This window comes from Pleurodeles waltl, chromosome 6 (genome assembly GCF_031143425.1).
Source record: "Pleurodeles waltl isolate 20211129_DDA chromosome 6, aPleWal1.hap1.20221129, whole genome shotgun sequence".
Lineage (NCBI taxonomy): Eukaryota > Metazoa > Chordata > Amphibia > Caudata > Salamandridae > Pleurodeles > Pleurodeles waltl.
Genome location: NC_090445.1, coordinates 1,224,993,837 through 1,225,013,337, shown reverse-complemented (window position 1 = coordinate 1,225,013,337; position 19,501 = coordinate 1,224,993,837). Strand labels below are relative to the sequence as shown.

Below are 19,501 nucleotides of genomic sequence, written 5' to 3'. Positions count from 1 at the left end.
TCAATCTCTTCCTCAAGAAGGTGAAATTCAAGATGCTCACTCTTGCTCAGGTTTTGTCTGCCCTAGAACAAGGAGACTGGATGGTAGCATTGGATTTGCAGGATGCATATTTCCATATTCCTATCTTGCCAGCCCACAGGCGTTACCTGCGGTTCAAGGTGGGCCATGAGCACTTCAAGTTTACAGTGCTTCCTTTCGGTCTCACCAGTGCACCTCGGGTGTTCACAAAGGTGATGGCAGTGGTGGCAGCTTATTTGCGCAGGTCAGGGATCTCAGTCTTCCCCTACCTAGACGATTGGCTGTTGAAGGCTCCTACGCCCCAGGCTCTCGTCACCCACCTCCAGGCGACGGCAGACCTCTTGCATTCGCTGGGGTTCACCATAAATGTGCCGAAGTCACACCTGACTCCCTCTCAGAAGCTCACTTTCATCTGAGCTGTGCTGGCCACAGTGCAGTATCGGGCTTATCCTCCCGATCAGCAGGTTTAGGATATTCAGGTTATGATTGCGATGTTTCGGCCTCTATCCTGGATCTCGGTGAGACAGACTCTGAGGCTGCTGGGACTCATGGCTTCCTGCATCCTGTTGGTCAAGCATGCCAGATGGCGCATGAGGGCTCTGCAGTGGGACCTGAAGTTCCAATGGGCACAGCATCAGAGAAATCTTACCGACGTGGTTCAGATCTCGGAGGGAACTGCAAAAGATCTGCAGTGGTGGTTAGTTGTAGGAAGTTGGCTCTGTATGTACTATTTCAAAGTAAGAAATAGCATGCACAGAGTCCAAGGGTTACCCTTAGGGGTAAGATAGTGGCAAAAAGAAATAATTCTAATGCTCTATTTTGTGGTAGTGTGGTCGAGCAGTAGGCTTATCAGAGGGTAATGTTAAGCATTTGTTGTACACACACAGGCGATAAATGAGGAACACACTCTCAAAAGACAATTCCAGGCCAATAGGTTTTTATATAGAAAAATATATTTTCTTAGTTTATTTTAAGAACCACAGGTTCAGGATTTACAAGTAATACTTCAAATGAAAGGTATTTCACTCAGGTATCATAGGAACTTTGAATCAACACTATCATGTACAGTTTTAGCAAAAATAGCAATAAGCTATTTTAAAACTAGACACTGCAATTTTCAACAGTTCCTGGGGGAGATAAGTTTTGGTTAGTTTTTGCAGGTAAGTAAACACCTACAGGGTTCAAAGTTGGGTCCTAAGTAGCCCACCGTTAGGGGTTCAGGGCAACCCCAAAGTTACCACACCAGCAGCTCAGGGCCGGTCAGGTGCAGAGGTCAAAGTGGTGCCCAAAACGCAAAGGCTTCAATGGAGAAGGGGGTACCCCGGTTCCAGTCTGCCAGCAGGTAAGTACCCGCGACTTTGGAGGGAAGACCAGGAGGGTTTTGTAGGGCACCGGGGGGGACATAAATCAGCACAGAAAGTACACCCTCAGCAGCACAGGGGCGGCTGGGTGCAGTGTGCCTACAGGCGTCGGGTTTTAGGTAGAAAACAATGGAGGGACACAGGGGTCACTCTAGCGGGGCAGGCAGGTACAGGGGGGGGCTTTTCGGGACAGCCACCACCTGGGCAAGGTAGAGGGTCGCCTGGGGGTCACTCTGTCGCATAGGCTCTCATTATTCTAATGAGACTACTGGATTTTGGGCAGCAAGATCATCCACAGTGTGGGAGACTGAGTCTGACCCACAGTGGGTGACAACTGTCGCTCCAAATCCGGGTTTTGCTCCGGCTAACTAGCAGTGCCTCATCTCTCCCGAAAGGTAGAGATGATTGGGCAGCCGAGCGCATGACATATACTTCTCAGGGAAGTCGTGGTCACTCAGGTCGCGTCCGGTTCTCTCATTCACAATTCGGTCTCATATATAAATGCCAATAGAAGCAGTATAAGTTTTAAAGACTGGTTTAATAAAAGGACTGCATTTTGGATAGCAAAGCGTGGGCTGCAATAACCAGAACGACACAACATAAGATTAAAATGGTGACGATGAGAGTGAAGCATAAGAATAATGCTATCATATTGCCACTAAAGGCCAAGTTACTTTACCTTCGATAACGAGGTATCTGGTAGAGACTCTATCTATCTGCAGATTCCTTACCTTAGAATTCCCTGGCGTCCGCTTCGAATCCGGAGTTATTTCTGAGCGGTACCCTGCGTGCACGCCATCGGGCGGCATCGTTCGGATCTGCGTGCGTCAACCAGCTCCACGTGCGTCGTCAGCGTCGTTGGAGCCGTCTATGACGTCACGGTTGTCTATACAGACGCCGTCTCGGGGCGCGTACGTCAGTTCTTTTCCACAACTTCCCACGCCAGAAGCGCAGTGTCATGGAAGAACCAATCATTATGCATTTTACATGTATATACAGAGCCAACTTCATACATGCAGCACATATGCTCATTATGGCTTCTCACATTGAACATTTTTTTTCTCATCGCTATAACCTCAGCTAGGCATGTGAGTGAGCTGCAAGCTCTTTCTGTCAATGTACAACATTCTTTGCTTGTTAAGTTGGTGTTGATGGCCTGAGCTGTTTTTCTACTGAAAGTAATCATTCGGTTTCATGCATAGCAGGCTATTACCCTTTGACTTTCTTTGCTCTACCTCATCCCTTTTAGGTGGGAGAGAGGCTTCATGGTGTGGCCAACACAAGGCCCCAGATACCATTGGGTGGACAATCAGCTCTTTGTGGGATTCTCTGGGGTAAAAAAATAAAAGACGAGCGGAAAATAGCCCCCAGGCATCATGGTAAATGCAGTCATTTAAATATAAATAGTGAGAATTTTTCAAAAAATTATTCACCCTAAGTAGGTGCAGCAAGTGCCGTATCTCTGGACACGTGTTTCTGGCTTTCGCCCGTCATCAGCAGAGAGCGTATGTAACTGAAGGGGTCGCTTGAAATGCCGCCAAACGTCTTAAGAGGTTTTTGTACCACTCGGTAGGCGCACAGGTGCATCGCCATTGCTCGTCAGCAAGAGGCTCACGGGAGTCGTCATTTAGACATCCAAAAAGAAAATGTGAGCACACTGCCTTGGATTCAAGCGGAAAATAGCCCCCAGGCATCATGGTAAATGCGGTCATTTAAATATAAATAGTGAGAATTTTTCAAAAAATTATTCACCCTAAGTAGGTGCAGCAAGTGCTGTATCGCTGTAGAAAGTCTTTCACCTAAGGTAGGTGCAGCGAGTGCCGTATCTCTGGACACGTGTTTCTGGCTTTCAGCCGTCAACAGCAGAGAGCGTATGTAACTGAAGGGGTCGCTTGAAATGCCGCCAAACGTCTTCACAGTTTTTTGTATCACTCATTAGGCGCACAGGTGCATCGCCAGTGCTCGTCTGCAAGAGGCTCACGGGAGCCGTCATTTAGACATCCAATAATATTATACACTATTGAAGAAGCAGTTTTTAGAAGGCTTTTGCTCTCATTTCATCAGAGTTGAAGCTGCTGCCACTACTGGTAGTATCTGCCCTTGACTTTTGTCAGGTGGCTACATGGGCAGAGATACATATATTCACAAAGCACTACAGCCAGACGGTCGGGTCTGTCAAAAGGAGCATTTTGCCAACTTGATCTAAGCAGTTCACAGGTGTACCACCTGAGAAGATATGGCTTTAGTATCTATTTTAAAGGTGAAGAATCAGTGGTCAGAAGTATCCATCAGAACAAGTTACTTAAATTTGATCATGATTATTCTAGTGGATAATTTAACTTCATATTCCTCACCTACTCGCCTGCCACCCTGCTCTGTTAACTGGAGTCTTTCCAGGGCCCAATCTAGAGATGTGAACACTGGTTATGCCAGCCCGCCTATTGGGTCTGCAGCTGAGGGCGTGGACAGTCTAAGAAAGCAACTACTGTCAGTGCGCACATGTAGCCCTTATGGTTGGCTTTTCCTGACGTTGATGCCACCTAGTGATATTGGAGTACTGCTTTAAAGTTTCTGTATCCAGTCTGACACCTCGGGAATATTCACAAGGTGAGTAATCTGCAGTTAGAGTATCCACCTGATAGTGTGTTACCAAAGGTAAGTAACTTTTTCTGTTTTTGGTCTGTTACAACGTATTAAATGCATGCAGTTCAGCATTAACATTTCTTTATCCTCATTTATTAATTCGTAGCTGAGGAGAGTATGCCAAAAACACCACTACGTTTCTCAAGCTTTTTACCAACCACCCAGGAACTGTGCAACATTAAAAACAAAAAAAAGGTAAAAAAATCTCTGCCAGGGTCTATTATTGAGATCTGTTTTAATATTTGTTTTTCTATAAAGTCAGCTCCTTATTTTAATAATTGTTAATTATGAGTGTTTAGATTTAACTTCCATTACAGTATAGTATACTAAAACATTACAAATGAATTGTCTGAAATTACGTTGCCTGCGTTAAAGAGAACATGGTTGTAGAGGAATTACTGAACTGGATTGCCTACTATTGACAACCAGTTATAACTCTAGAGTAAAAGAAATCAATGCACTGCTCTCTGCATATCATGGTTATTACTACAATACCTGTTTGCTCTTTTTTGTTTTAGGTGAAGTAATTACAAATAGTTATTTAAAAGGGGATCAGCTAATTAAAATCATATACTAGATATTTTTACCTTTAATTTTTTTATATCATATAAGCCAGGGCAGACCTTCCAGAACCTTTTGGCCTTCTGTTTGTCCACTGAGGAAGAGGCTGGTCATTATAATAGCAATTTATGATGAGTGAATCCAACACCAGTATATTAATGTTGAGTTTCCTATATTAGGCACTGGTGTCCTAAACCATCTTATCGGTAGTCTCTCCCACCCAAGCACCCTTTTTGACATGGTTAGCCCCTGTGTTTTCCTGATTTCGGTTATGGCTTTGATACTTAATGCACAGGCTCATGGATCGGACTCCATTCAGATTCTGTCCTCTGTGCCACGCCAAGTTCCCCTACGCCTACCAGCATTCGGTGTGTAACCTCTGCCTTTCTCCAGACCATCAAGAAGAGACAAGCAAGGCATGTTGGTCTTTTTGATCGAAGAAGCCCTTACAAGATCGAAGAGCAAGGCAGTTGGAGATAGTGTCCAAGTCCATATAGCAGACGTCTGACATCTTTGGAGAGGAACAGGCACAGATTGCAGTCTCCATTTGCGACTCTTACTCCGACCGAGATTCAGAGGAGGACAGCCAAGTGCTCCCTGCGGCGCAGTACATGAGTACATCAGCCCCTTCCCAACAAACAAAAAAATCACAGAAGGCCTTGGGTATACCACTGCTTGCTAGCCATGGTTTGACCCGAATACATCAAATTGTCGACCAACCCTCGGGTTTAGCGCCGAAAAAGGCCAAGACTCACTCCCAGCAACAGACTGCCACGCCTGTTTCTGCATCAATTCGAAAGATGGAGGCTTCCACCTCGGAACCAAGTCGGCTTCATACATCATCGGAGCTGAAACAGCCACGCTCCTTTATGTAGCCGAAACATCGGAGCCCATCTTCGGAGCTGAATACACATTCCCCTACTGCTGAGTCCACTTTTTCGGCCCGTATGAAGCATACTGCCACAAAAATTTCAGAGCATTCATTAGGAGGCATAAAACAGACTTCATCTTCATAACAGAAGGGAAATGAGACAAACGTTAGACCCATGCTTGAGGTCATGGACCAAAAACAAAGGAGGATTCAAATCTAGAAAGAGACTGGAAAGATTATTGCCTCTCCTCCTCCAATTACAAAGAGGAAATGAGCATTCCAGGAGAGTTTGGATGCTGGTCCTTCACCGGCGAAAATACTTACACATAAGGAAAAGCCAAAGACTATTCAGCTTTCTCCACCACATTCGCCCTTATCCTTTCCTCTTTACCACCTCATACTCCACCACCACGGCTTCACCCACACAATAGCATGCTTCTTCACATCCGGACTATATGGGTGATAGTATTTATAACATAGATCCATGAGACATGTATGGCTCTGACCCAATCCCACCCAATGATCCTGATTTGTATCCTACAAGACCATCTCCACCCCACAGGGGATGCTCCTCTCCCCGATAAAGAAAGCCACAAATTCAATGCAGCGAGCAAAAGGGTGGCAACTCAGGTTGCAAATCAGTGGTGCATCGCGAGTTCCCAAGTCCCTTTAGCTATGCAACTAGTGGTCCTTAACATGCCTTTTATTAAGCAGCAACTCTTTGGACTGGAGGTGGACAAACCCACTGATAAATTTAAAAAGGACTCTGAGACAGCAAAGGCCTTGGGAGCCTTTTATACAACACCTTTTTGGGGCTCATTTCGCAAACCTCAATTTAGAGGAGGTTTTAAGCCACAAACTTCAGAGGCCTCTATGTGCCAACAAAAAACAGGGACAAAAATATTATCCCAGTGGATCTTTCGGGGGCTCTTATAGAGCACGCAATTTCAGATCCAGGTGTAAATCCCCAGGCACAAGAGGTGCCTTCACCTCATCAAAGCAGTGACTTTCCCTGCACTCCCAAACAGCATACATCTCCTGTGGGAGGAAGACTGTAACATTTTTATCCTCCCTGGAAACAAATTACAACAGATCAGTGGGTATTGTCTATTATCCGCAATGGTTATTGCCTAGAACTCATTTCCACTCCACCAAACATTTCACCCCGTTCACATAGGCTTTCTCTCGAACACATTGCCCTGTTAAAACTACACGTAGAATCTCTTCTACTCAAAGATGGAATAGAAATGGTTCCTGTGAGGAAATGCCTCCTTGGCATGGTCACCCCCTAACTTTTTGCCTTTTCTGATGCTAAGTTATAATTTGAAAGTGTGCTGGGACCCTGCTAACCAGGCCCCAGCACCTGTGTTCTTTCCCTAAACTGCACCTTTGTCTCCACAATTGGCACAACCCTGGCACTCACGTAAGTCCCTTGTAACTGGTACCAGGGGCCCTGATGCCAGGGAAGGTCTCTAAGGGCACAAGCATGTCTTATGCCACCCTAGGGACCCCTCACTCAGCACATACACACTGCTTCACACCTTGTGTGTGCTGGTGGGGAGAAAATGACTAAGTCGACATGGCACTCCCCTCAGAGTGCCATGCCAACCTCACACTGCCTGTGGCATAGGTAAGTCACCCCTCTAGCAGGCCTTACAGCCCTAAGGCAGGGTGCACTATACCACAGGTGAGGGCATATGTGCATGAGCACTATGCCCCTACAGTGTCTAAGCAAAACCTTAGACATTGTAAGTGCATGGTAGCCATAAGAGTATATGGTCTGGGAGTCTGTCAAACACGAACTCCACAGCACCATAATGGGCCACACTGAAAACTGGGAAGTTTGGTATCAAACTTCTCAGCACAATAAATGCACAACGATGCCAGTGTGCACTTTATTGTAAAATACACCCAGAGGGCATCTTAGAGATGCCCCCTGAAAACATACCTTACTTCCAGTGTGGGCTGACTAGTTTCTGCCAGCCTTCCACACACCAGACATGTTGCTGGCCACATGGTGAGAGTGCCTTTGTCACTCTGTGGCCAGGAACAAAGCCTGTACTGGGTGGAGGTGCTTCTCATCTCCCCCTGCAGTAACTGTAACACCTGGCGGTGAGCCTCAAAGGCTCGCCCCCTTTGTTACAGCGCCACAGGGCATCCCAGCTAGTGGAGATGCCCGCCCCTCTGGCCACTGCCCCCACTTTTGGCGGCAAGGCTGGAGGAGATAATGAGAAAAACCAGGAGTCACCCCCCCAGTCAGGACAGCCCCTAAGGTGTCCTGAGGTGACTCTTACTTTTAGAAATCCTCCATCTTGTAGAAGGAGGATTCCCCCAATAGGATTAGGGATGTGCCCCCCTCCCCACAGGGAGGAGGCAAAAAGAGGGTGTAGCCACCCTCAAGGACAGTAGTCATTTGCTACTGCCCTCCCAGACCTAAACACACTCCTAAATTCAGTATTTAGGGGCTCCCAGAACCGAGGAAGATAGATTCCTGCAAACGAAAGAAGAAGAAGGACTGCTAACCTGAAGCCCTGCAGTGAAGACGGATACGACAACTGATTTCGCCCCAGCCCCACAGGCCTGTCTCCCTACTTTGAAGAAAACTGCAACAGCAACGCATCCAGCAGGGTCCAGCGACCGCTGAAGCCTCAGAGGACTACCCTGCATCTAAAGGACCAAGAAACTCCTGAGAACAGCGGCCCTGTTCAACAGACTGCAACCTTCTGCAACAAAGAAGCAACTTTAAAAGACCACACGTTTCCCGCCGGAAGCGTGAGACTTTCCACTCTGCACCCGATGCCCCTGGCTCGACCTGCAGAAAACTAACACTACAGGGAGGACTCCCCGGCAACTGCAAGCCCGTGAGTAGCCACAGTTGACCCCCTGAGCCCCCACTGCGACGCCCGCAGAGGAAATCCAGAGGCTCCCCCTGACCATGACTGCCTGTAACAAGAAACCCGACGCTTGGAACCAGCACTGCACCCGCAGCACCCTGGACCTGCAGGAACCGAACTCCAGTGCAGGGGCGACCCTCTGCCTAGCCCAGGTGGTGGCTACCCCGAGGAGCCCCCGCTGTGCCTGCCTGCATCGTTGAAGAGACCCCCAGGTCTCCCCATTGATACCAATCAAAAACCCGACGCCTGTTTGCACTCTGCACCAGGCCGCCCCGGTGCCACCGAGGGTGTACTTTCTGTGCCTGCTTGTGTCCCCCCCGGTGCCCTACAAAACCCCCCTAGTATGCCCTCCGAGGACGCGGGTACTTACCTGCTGGCAGACTGGAACCGGGGCACCCCTATTTCCATTGAAGTCCATGTGTTTTGGGCACCACTTTTGACCTCTGCACTTGACAAGCCCTGAGCTGCTGGTGTGGTAACTTTGGGGTTGCCTTGAACCCCCAACGGTGGGCTATCTTGGACCCTACTTTGAACCCTGTAAGTGTTTTACTTACCTGTGAACTTAACATTTACTTATCTCCCACAGGAACTGTTGATTTTTGCAGTGTCCACTTTTAAAATAGCTTATTGCCATTTTTGCCAAAACCGTACATGCTATTGTGATGATTCAAAGTTCCTAAGATACCTGAGTGAAATACCTTTCATTTGAAGTATTACTTGTAAATCTTGAGCCTGTGGTTCTTAAACTAAGGAAAGATATTTTTCTATATAAAAACCTATTGGCCTGGAATTTGTCTTTGAGTGTGTGTTCCTCATTTATTGCCTGTGTGTGTACAACAAATGCTTAACACTACCCTCTGATAAGCCTACTGCTCGACCACACTACCACAAAATAGAGCATTAGAATTCTCTTTTTGCCACTATCTTACCTCTAAGGGGAACCCTTGGACTCTGTGCACACTATTTCTTACTTTGAAAAAGTATATACTGAGCCAACTTCCTACAGTTCCCATCAGTTAGCAAGGAACAGGAGTATATTCCCTGTACGTCCTTATACCAAAAAAGGATGGTACTCAGACCAGTTTTCAATCTCAGACCTCTAAATCAGTATATCCTGTCCGCATTTCACATGGTCACTTTACAGAACCTCATTCCTTTATTACAAAAACAAGATTACATGACAGCATTAGACCTAAAAGATGCTTACTTCCACATTCCTATACATCCAGCACACTGCAAGTATTTAAGTTTTGTGATAGCAGGCAAGCACTATCAATTCAAGGTACTAACCTTTGGAGTAACAACAGAGACAAGGTGTAGGAAGTTGGCTCTGTATGCACTATTTCAAAGTAAGGAATAGTATGCACAGAGTCCAAGGGTTCCCCTTAGAGGTAAGATAGTGGCAAAAAGAGATAATACTAATGCTCTATTTTGTGGTAGTGTGGTCGAGCAGTAGGCTTATCAAAGGAGTAGTGTTAAGCATTTGTTGTACATACACACAGGCAATAAATGAGGAACACACACTCAGAGACAAATCCAGCCAATAGGTTTTGTTATAGAAAAATATATTTTCTTAGTTTATTTTAAGAACCACAGGTTCAAATTCTACATGTAATATCTCATTTGAAAGGTATTGCAGGTAAGTACTTTAGGAACTTTGAATAATTACAGTAGCATATATTCTTTTCATATAAAACACAAATAGCTGTTTTAAAAGTGGACACTGTGCAATTTTCACAGTTCCTGGGGGAGGTAAGTTTTTGTTAGTTTTGTCAGGTAAGTAAATCACTTACAAGTCTCAAGTTTGGGTCCAAGGTAGCCCACCGTTGGGGGTTCAGAGCAACCCCAGAGTTACCACAACAGCAGCTCAGGGCCGGTTAGGTGCAGAGGTCAAAGAGGTGCCCAAAACACATAGGCTTCAATGGAGAGAAGGGGGTGCCCCGGTTCCAGTCTGCCAGCAGGTAAGTACCCGTGTCTTCGGAGGGCAGACCAGGGGGGTTTTGTAGGGCACCGGGGGGGACACAAGTCAGCACAAAAAGTACACCCTCAGCAGCGCGGGGGCGGCCGGGTGCAGTGTGCAAACACGCGTCGGGTTTTCAATGGTTTTCAATGAGAGACCAAGGGATCTCTTCAGCGGTGCAGGCAGGCAAGGGGGGGGGGCTCCTCGGGGTAGCCACCACCTGGGCAAGGGAGAGGGCCTCCTGGGGGTCACTCCTGCACAGGAGTTCCGTTCCTTTAGGTGCTGGGGGCTGTGGGTGCAGGGTCTTTTCCAGCCGTCGGGAAATGGAGTTCAGGCAGTCGGGGTCAGGGGGAGCCTCGGGATTCCCTCTGCAGGCGTCGCTGTGGGGGTTCAGGGGGGACAACTTTGGTTACTCACGGTCTCGGAGTCGCCGGAGGGTCCTCCCTGAGGTGTTGGTTCTCCACCAGTCGAGTCGGGGTCGCCGGGTGCAGTGTTGCAAGTCTCACGCTTCTTGCGGGGAGTTGCAGGGGTCTTTAAGTCTGCTCCTTGAAACAAAGTTGCAGTTCTTTTGGAGCAGGGCCGCTGTCCTCAGGAGTTTCTTGTCTTTCTTGAAGCAGGGCAGTCCTCTGAGGATTCAGAGGTCGCTGGTCCTTTGGAAAGCGTCGCTGGAGCAGGTTTCTTTGGAAGGCAGGAGACAGGCCGGTAGGACTGGGGCCAAAGCAGTTGGTGTCTTCTGTTCTTCCTCTGCAGGGGTTTTTCAGCTCAGCAGTCTTCTTCTTCTTGTAGTTTCAGGAATCTAAATTCTTAGGTTCAGGGGAGCCCTTAAATACTAAATTTAAGGGCGTGTTTAGGTCTGGGGGGTTAGTAGCCAATGGCTACTAGCCCTGAGGGTGGGTACACCCTCTTTGTGCCTCCTCCCAAGGGGAGGGGGTCACATTCCTATCCCTATTGGGGGAATCCTCCATCTGCAAGATGGAGGATTTCTAAAAGTTAGTCACTTCAGCTCAGGACACCTTAGGGGCTGTCCTGACTGGCCAGTGACTCCTCCTTGTTATTCTCATTATTTCTCCTGGACTTGCCGCCAAAAGTGGGGGCTGTGTCCAGGGGGCGGGAATCTCCACTAGCTGGAGTGCCCTGGGGCATTGTAACACGAAGCTTGAGCCTTTGAAGCTCACTGCTAGGTGTTACAGTTCCTGCAGGGGGGAGGTGTGAAGCACCTCCACCCAGAGCAGGCTTTGTTTCTGTCCTCAGAGAGCACAAAGGCTCTCACCGCATGAGGTCAGACATCAGACACTCGTCTCTCAGCAGCAGGCTGGCAGAGACCAGTCAGTCCTGTACTTAACAATTGGGTAAAATACAGTGGGCATCTCTAAGATGCTCTCTGTGTGCATTTTTTTATAAATCCAACACTGGCATCAGTGTGGGTTTATTATTCTGAGAAGTTTGATACTAAACTTCCCAGTATTCAGTGTAGCCATTATGGAGCTGTGGAGTTCGTTTTTGACAGACTCCCAGACCATATACTCTTATGGCTACCCTGCACTTACAATGTCTAAGGTTTTGCTTAGACACTGTAGGGGCATAGTGCTCATGCACATATGCCCTCACCTGTGGTATAGTGCACCCTGCCTTAGGGCTGTAAGGCCTGCTAGAGGGGTGACTTACCTATGCCACAGGCAGTGTGAGGTTGGCATGGCACCCTGAGGGGAGTGCCATGTCGACTTACTCGTTTTGTCCTCACTAGCACACACAAGCTGACAAGCAGTGTGTCTGTGCTGAGTGAGGGGCCCCCAGGGTGGCATAAGATATGCTGCAGCCCTTAGAGACCTTCCCTGGCATCAGGGCCCTTGGTACCAGGGGTACCAGTTACAAGGGACTTACCTGGGTGCCAGGTTGTGCCAATTGTGGAGACAATGGTACATTTTAGGTGAAAGAACACTGGTGCTGGGGCCTGGTTAGCAGGGTCCCAGCACACTTCTCAGTCAAGTCCGCATCAGTATCAGGCAAAAAGTAGGGGGTAACTGCAACAGGGAGCCATTTCTTTACACAAGCCCCCCCCAGCCCACAGGCCAGGAGACTCAGCCAAAGCTGGGAGAGTCTTCCTAGTCTGTCAGGTGAGGAAGAGTAGAGGAAATAGGCTGGTTTGTTGCAGGGCCTACTCTGCCTTACATCCTCCTGTTCAGGTCATTCCCTCTGGGGAACTGACCCACTTCCACAGTGATAGGACCTAATCTGAACTGCCTCTTGTCTGTGTTTTTAATGTCTTCACCCATTCTCTCTATTTTGGGGTTAGAGGTATCCACCTCTGCTAATCTTATCTTAGCCAGGGTCACCCCTAACTTACCCAAAGAGGTTACCCAGAGCTGGAGTAACCCCACCATGACCAACAGGGTCAGGGGGCCTAACTTGCTATTTGGCATGGGGTCTGACCACCATGCCAAGGATAGTGCAGCCATAAAGGCTAACACCCAGCAGAGGCCACTGACAGCAGTCAGTGCCCAGAACCACACCTTTAGCTCTTCACCTACAAGGGAAGGGGCTAAGTTACAGGCTTCTTTGGGTTCAGGGTGCCTGTCTGCTGGATTAGAGTGGGGGGTTACCACATCTTGTAGTAAACACCCTTCTTCCACTCTTTCTTCTGTTAGCTGAGGAGCCACCCACTCAGGTTTAACAGTTGCCTGACTAGCCAGGACTTCTTGTGGGTCAGGTTGGACTTTATCAGAGCCACTTTTGGAGTTCTCCCCTACTGGAGCAGAAGCTCGCTGGCTTGCTGGAACCTTGGCTAAAGGTTGTCCACCTTTCCTACTCTGTTTCTTTTTCTTCTGGGGCCTACTTGCAGTTACTGCAGAGGCAGGCACTCCAGAATCCTTGGGAGAGGACTGGCACTGGACCAGTTCCTCTCTTGGGCTCTGACTAACCTCTGGGTAGTCATTTCCAAGGAGACAATCAAGGGGGAGATCTGTACTGACTACCACCCTTCTCCAGCTAAAAGTCCCACCCACTTCTATGGGCACAAAAGCCACAGGCCTATCCGTGACCCTGTCTGGGCTAACTTTTACTCTGGCCATCTCACCTGGGATGTACTGGTTTGAGAACACCAGCCTGTCATGCACAATAGTGTGACTGGCACAAGTGTCTCTCAGGGCAGTGGCTGGGATTCCATTCACCAGTAGGTGGTGGAAGTGTCTACTTCCCTCTGGAATCTCCAACTCACCTGTTGGGCCCTTTTTCCAGTTGAAGGCTATGAAGACCTCCTCATCTGAGGAGTCATCCCCAATGGCTACACTGGTCACCCCTGGGATTTTGCTAGGGGGTTTGTTTTTGGGACAAGAAGTGTCCTTGGTGTGGTGCCCTGTCTGTCTACAGTTATGGCACCATGCCTTAGTGGCATCCCAGTTCTTACCCTGGTACCCACTTTTGTTTTGGGTTGTGTCTCGGGGCCCACCCACTTGGTCTGGTTTCTGGGGGCCTACAGAGGACTCTTTTTCTTTGTTTCTAGTGTCACCCACTTTCTCCTGAGGAGGTTTTGTAACCCCTTTCTTTTGGTCACCCCCAGTGGAAGTTTTGGTTACCCTAGTCTTGACCCAGTGGTCTGCCTTCTTTCCCAATTCTTGGGGAGAAATTGGACCTAGGTCTACCAGATACTGATGCAACTTTTCATTGAAGCAGTTACTTAAAATGTGTTCTTTCATAAACAAATTATAAAGCCCAACATAGTCATGCACTTCATTTCCAGTTACCCAACCATCCAGTGTTTTCACTGAGTAGTCTACAAAATCAACCCAGGTCTGGCTCGAGGATTTTTGAGCCCCCCTGAACCTAATCCTGTACTCCTCAGTGGAGAATCAAAAGCCCTCAATCAGGGTTCCCTTCATGAGGTCATAAGATTCTGCATCTTTTCCAGAGAGTGTGAGGAGTCTATCCCTACACTTTCCAGTGAACATTTCCCAAAGGAGAGCACCCCAGTGAGATCTGCTTACTTTTCTGGTTACACAAGCCCTCTCAAAAGCTGTGAACCATTTGGTGATGTCATCACCATCTTCATATTTAGTTACAATCCCCTTAGGGATTTGCAACATGTCAGGAGAATCTCTGACCCTATTTAAGTTGCTGCCACCATTGATGGGTCCTAGGCCCATCTCTTGTCTTTCCCTTTCTATGGCTAGGATCTGTCTTTCCAAAGCCAATCTTTTGGCCATCCTGGCTAACTGGATGTCCTCTTCACTGGAGTTATCCTCAGTGATTTCAGAGATGTTGGTCCCTCCTGTGAGGGAAGCAGCATCTCTGACTATTATGTTTGGAGTCAGGGCTTGAGAGGCCCTGTTCTCCCTAAATAGGACTGGTAGGGGGGAATTTTCCTCCAAGTCACTATCTTCATCCTCTGTGTTGCCATCCTCAGAGGGGTTGGCCTTTTCAAACTCTGCCAACAGCTCCTGGAGCTGTAGTTTGGAAGGTCTGGGGCCCATTGTTATTTTCTTTATTTTACAGAGTGACCTTAGCTGCCTCATCTTAAGATGGAGGTAAGGTGTGGTGTCGAGTTCCACCACATTCAATCTGTACTAGACATTATGCTTCTAAAAGTTGGAATACTTTTTAAGAATCTAAAAACTAGTTCTAGGATCTAATTCAAACTTTTACCAAACTTTTAAACTCTAAAAGAAATGCTTAACAGGATCTAACACAAGGCCCTAGCAGGTCTTTTAAGAATTTAGAAAAATAGCTCAAATTGCAAAAATCAATTTCTAATGACAATTTGCGGAATTTGTTGTGTGATCAGGTATTGGCTGAGTAGTCCAGCAAATGCAAAGTCTTGTACCCCACCGCTGATCCACCAATGTAGGAAGTTGGCTCTGTATGCACTATTTCAAAGTAAGGAATAGTATGCACAGAGTCCAAGGGTTCCCCTTAGAGGTAAGATAGTGGCAAAAAGAGATAATACTAATGCTCTGTTTTGTGGTAGTGTGGTCGAGCAGTAGGCTTATCAAAGGAGTAGTGTTAAGCATTTGTTGTACATACACACAGACAATAAATGAGGTACACACACTTGGAGACAAATCCAGCCAATAGGTTTTGTTATAGAAAAATATATTTTCTTAGTTTATTTTAAGAACCACAGGTTCAAATTCTACATGTAATATCTCATTTGAAAGGTATTGCAGGTAAATACTTTAGGAACTTTGAATAATTACTGTAGCATATATACTTTTCATATAAAACACAAATAGCTGTTTTAAAAGTGGACACTGTGCAATTTTCACAGTTCCTGGGGGAGGTAAGTTTTTGTTAGTTTTGTCAGGTAAGTAAATCACTTACAAGTCTCAAGTTTGGGTCCAAGGTAGCCCACCGTTGGGGGTTCAGAGCAACCCCAAAGTTACCACACCAGCAGCTCAGGGCCGGTTAGGTGCAGAGGTCAAAGAGGTGCCCAAAACACATAGGCTTCAATGGAAAGAAGGGGGTGCCCCGGTTCCAGTCTGCCAGCAGGTAAGTACCCGCGTCTTCGGAGGGCAGACCAGGGGGGTTTTGTAGGGCACCGGGGGGGACACAAGTCAGCACAAAAAGTACACCCTCAGCAGCGCGGGGGCGGCCGGGTGCAGTGTGCAAACACGCGTCGGGTTTTCAATGGTTTTCAATGAGAGACCAAGGGATCTCTTCAGCGGTGCAGGCAGGCAAGGGGGGGGCTCCTCGGGGTAGCCACCACCTGGGCAAGGGAGAGGGCCTCCTGGGGGTCACTCCTGCACAGGAGTTCCGTTCCTTTAGGTGCTGGGGGCTGCGGGTGCAGGGTCTTTTCCAGCCGTCGGGAAATGGAGTTCAGGCAGTCGCGGTCAGGGGGAGCCTCGGGATTCCCTCTGCAGGCGTCGCTGTGGGGGCTCAGGGGGGACAACTTTGGTTACTCACGGTCTCGGAGTCGCCGGAGGGTCCTCCCTGAGGTGTTGGTTCTCCACCAGTCGAGTCGGGGTCGCCGGGTGCAGTGTTGCAAGTCTCACGCTTCTTGCGGGGAGTTGCAGGGGTCTTTAAGTCTGTTCCTTGAAACAAAGTTGCAGTTCTTTTGGAGCAGGGCCGCTGTCCTCGGGAGTTTCTTGTCTTTCTAGAAGCAGGGCAGTCCTCTGAGGATTCAGAGGTCGCTGGTCCTTTGGAAAGCGTCGCTGGAGCAGGTTTCTTTGGAAGGCAGGAGACAGGCCGGTAGGACTGGGGCCAAAGCAGTTGGTGTCTTCTGTTCTTCCTCTGCAGGGGTTTTTCAGCTCAGCAGTCTTCTTCTTCTTGTAGTTTCAGGAATCTAAATTCTTAGATTCAGGGGAGCCCTTAAATACTAAATTTAAGGGCGTGTTTAGGTCTGGGGGGTTAGTAGCCAATGGCTACTAGCCCTGAGGGTGGGTACACCCTCTTTGTGCCTCCTCCCAAGGGGAGGGGGTCACATTCCTATCCCTATTGGGAGAATCCTCCATCTGCAAGATGGAGGATTTCTAAAAGTTAGTCACTTCAGCTCAGGACACCTTAGGGGCTGTCCTGACTGGCCAGTGACTCCTCCTTGTTATTCTCATTATTTCTCCTGGACTTGCCGCCAAAAGTGGGGCCTGTGTCCAGGGGGCAGGCATCTCCACTAGCTGGAGTGCCCTGGGGCATTGTAACACAAAGCTTGAGCCTTTGAAGCTCACTGCTAGGTGTTACAGTTCCTACAGGGGGGAGGTGTGAAGCACCTCCACCCAGAGCAGGCTTTGTTTCTGTCCTCAGAGAGCACAAAGGCTCTCACCGCATGAGGTCAGACATCAGACACTTGTCTCTCAGCAGCAGGCTGGCAGAGACCAGTCAGTCATGTACTGAACAATTGGGTAAAATACAGTGGGCATCTCTAAGATGCTCTCTGTGTGCATTTTTTAATAAATCCAACACTGGCATCAGTGTGGGTTTATTATTCTGAGAAGTTTGATACTAAACTTCCCAGTATTCAGTGTAGCCATTATGGAGCTGTAGAGTTCGTTTTTGACAGACTCCCAGACCATATACTCTTATGGCTACTGTAAAGAAATGGCTCCCTGTTGCAGTTACCCCCCACTTTTTGCCTGATACTGATGCTGACTTGACTGAGAAGTGTGCTGGGACCCTGCTAACCAGGCCCCAGCACCAGTGTTCTTTCACCTAAAATGTACCATTGTTTCCACAATTGGCACACCCTGGGATCCAGATAAGTCCCTTGTAACTGGTACCTCTGGTACCAAGGGCCCTGATACCAGGGAAGGTCTCTAAGGGCTGCAGCATGTATTATGCCACCCTAGAGACCCCTCACTCAGCACAGACACCCTGCTTACAAGCCTGTGTGTGCTAGTGAGAACAAAATGAGTAAGTCGACATGGCACTCCCCTCAGGGTGCCATGCCAGCCTCTCACTGCCTATGCAGTATAGGTAAGACACCCCTCTAGCAGGCCTTACAGCCCCAAGGCAGGGTGCACTATACCATAGGTGAGGGTACCAGTGCATGAGCACTCTACCCCTACAGTGTCTAAGCAAAACCTTAGACATTGTAAGTGCAGGGTAGCCATAAGAGTATATGGTCTGGGAGTCTGTTTTACACGAACTCCACAGCACCATAATGGCTACACTGAAAACTGGGAAGTTTGGTATCAAACTTCTCAGCACAATAAATGCACACTGATGCCAGTGTACATTTTATTGTAAAATACACCACAGAGGGCACCTTAGAGGTGCCCCCTGAAACTTAACCGACTATCTGTGTAGGCTGACTGGTTCCAGCAGCCTGCCACACTAGAGACATGTTGCTGGCCCATGGGGAGAGTGCTTTTGTCACTCTGAGGCCAGTAACAAAGCCTGCACTGGGTGGAGATGCTAACACCTCCCCCAGGCAGGAGCTGTAACACCTGGCGGTGAGCCTCAAAGGCTCACCCCTTTGTCACAGCCCAGCAGGGCACTCCAGCTTAGTGGAGTTGCCCGCCCCCTCCGGCCACGGCCCCCACTTTTGGCGGCAAGGCTGGAGGGAACAAAGAAAGCAACAAGGAGGAGTCACTGGCCAGTCAGGACAGCCCCTAAGGTGTCCTGAGCTGAAGTGACTCTAACTTTTAGAAATCCTCCATCTTGCAGATGGAGGATTCCCCCAATAGGGTTAGGATTGTGACCCCCTCCCCTTGGGAGGAGGCACAAAGAGGGTGTACCCACCCTCAGGGCTAGTAGCCATTGGCTACTAACCCCCCAGACCTAAACACGCCCTTAAATTTAGTATTTAAGGGCTACCCTGAACCCTAGAAAATTAGATTCCTGCAACTACAAGAAGAAGGACTGCTGAGCTGAAAGACCCCTGCAGAGGAAGACCAGAAGACACCAACTGCCTTTGCCCCAGACTTACCGGCCTGTCTCCTGCCTTCCAAAGAACCCTGCTCCAGCGACGCTCTCCAAGGGACCAGCGACCTCTGAATCCTCCGAGGACTGCCCTGCTTCGAAAAAGACAAAAAACTCCTGATGACAGAGGCACTGCTCCAAAAGAACTGCAACTTTGTTACAAGGAGCAGATTTAAAGACCCCTGCAACTCCCCGCAAGAAGCGTGAGACTTGCAACACTGCACCCGGCGACCCCGACTCGACTGGTGGAGAACAACCAACTCAGGGAGGACCCGCCGGCGACTCTACGACTGTGAATAACCAAAGTTGTCCCCCCTGAGCCCCCACAGCGACGCCTGCAGAGGGAATCCCGAGGCTTCCCCTGACCGCGACTCTCTGAAACCTAAGTCCCGACGCCTGGAAAAGACCCTGCACCCGCAGCCCCCAGGACCTGAAGGACCGGACTTTCACTGCAGAAGTGACCCCCAGGAGTCCCTCTCCCTTGCCCAAGTGGAGGTTTCCCCGAGGAAGCCCCCCCTTGCCTGCCTGCAGCGCTGAAGAGATCCCTTGATCTCTCATTGACTTCCATTGCGAACCCGACGCTTGTTCTAACACTGCACCCGGCCGCCCCCGCGCCGCTGAGGGTGAAATTTCTGTGTGGGCTTGTGTCCCCCCCGGTGCCCTACAAAACCCCCCTGGTCTGCCCTCCGAAGACGCGGGTACTTACCTGCTGGCAGACCGGAACCGGGGCACCCCCTTCTCTCCATTGAAGCCTATGCGTTTTGGGCACCACTTTGAACTCTGCACCTGACCGGCCCTGAGCTGCTGGTGTGGTAACTTTGGGGTTGCTCTGAACCCCCAACGGTGG

At 48.8% G+C, this 19,501-nt stretch overlaps 1 protein-coding gene across 3 annotated transcripts in view; it reads left to right on the top strand.

Annotated features, from left to right (window-relative positions):
* The window catches only part of GBF1 (golgi brefeldin A resistant guanine nucleotide exchange factor 1), a 1,570,387-nt gene that overhangs the window by 726,591 nt on the left and 824,295 nt on the right, over positions 1-19,501 (top strand). For all 3 annotated transcript variants that reach the window (XM_069240539.1, XM_069240538.1, XM_069240540.1), the window contains one exon: positions 4,129-4,217. In XM_069240539.1, coding sequence (XP_069096640.1) covers positions 4,129-4,217 — 89 coding nt within the window. The remainder of the gene's footprint in view (positions 1-4,128; positions 4,218-19,501) is intronic.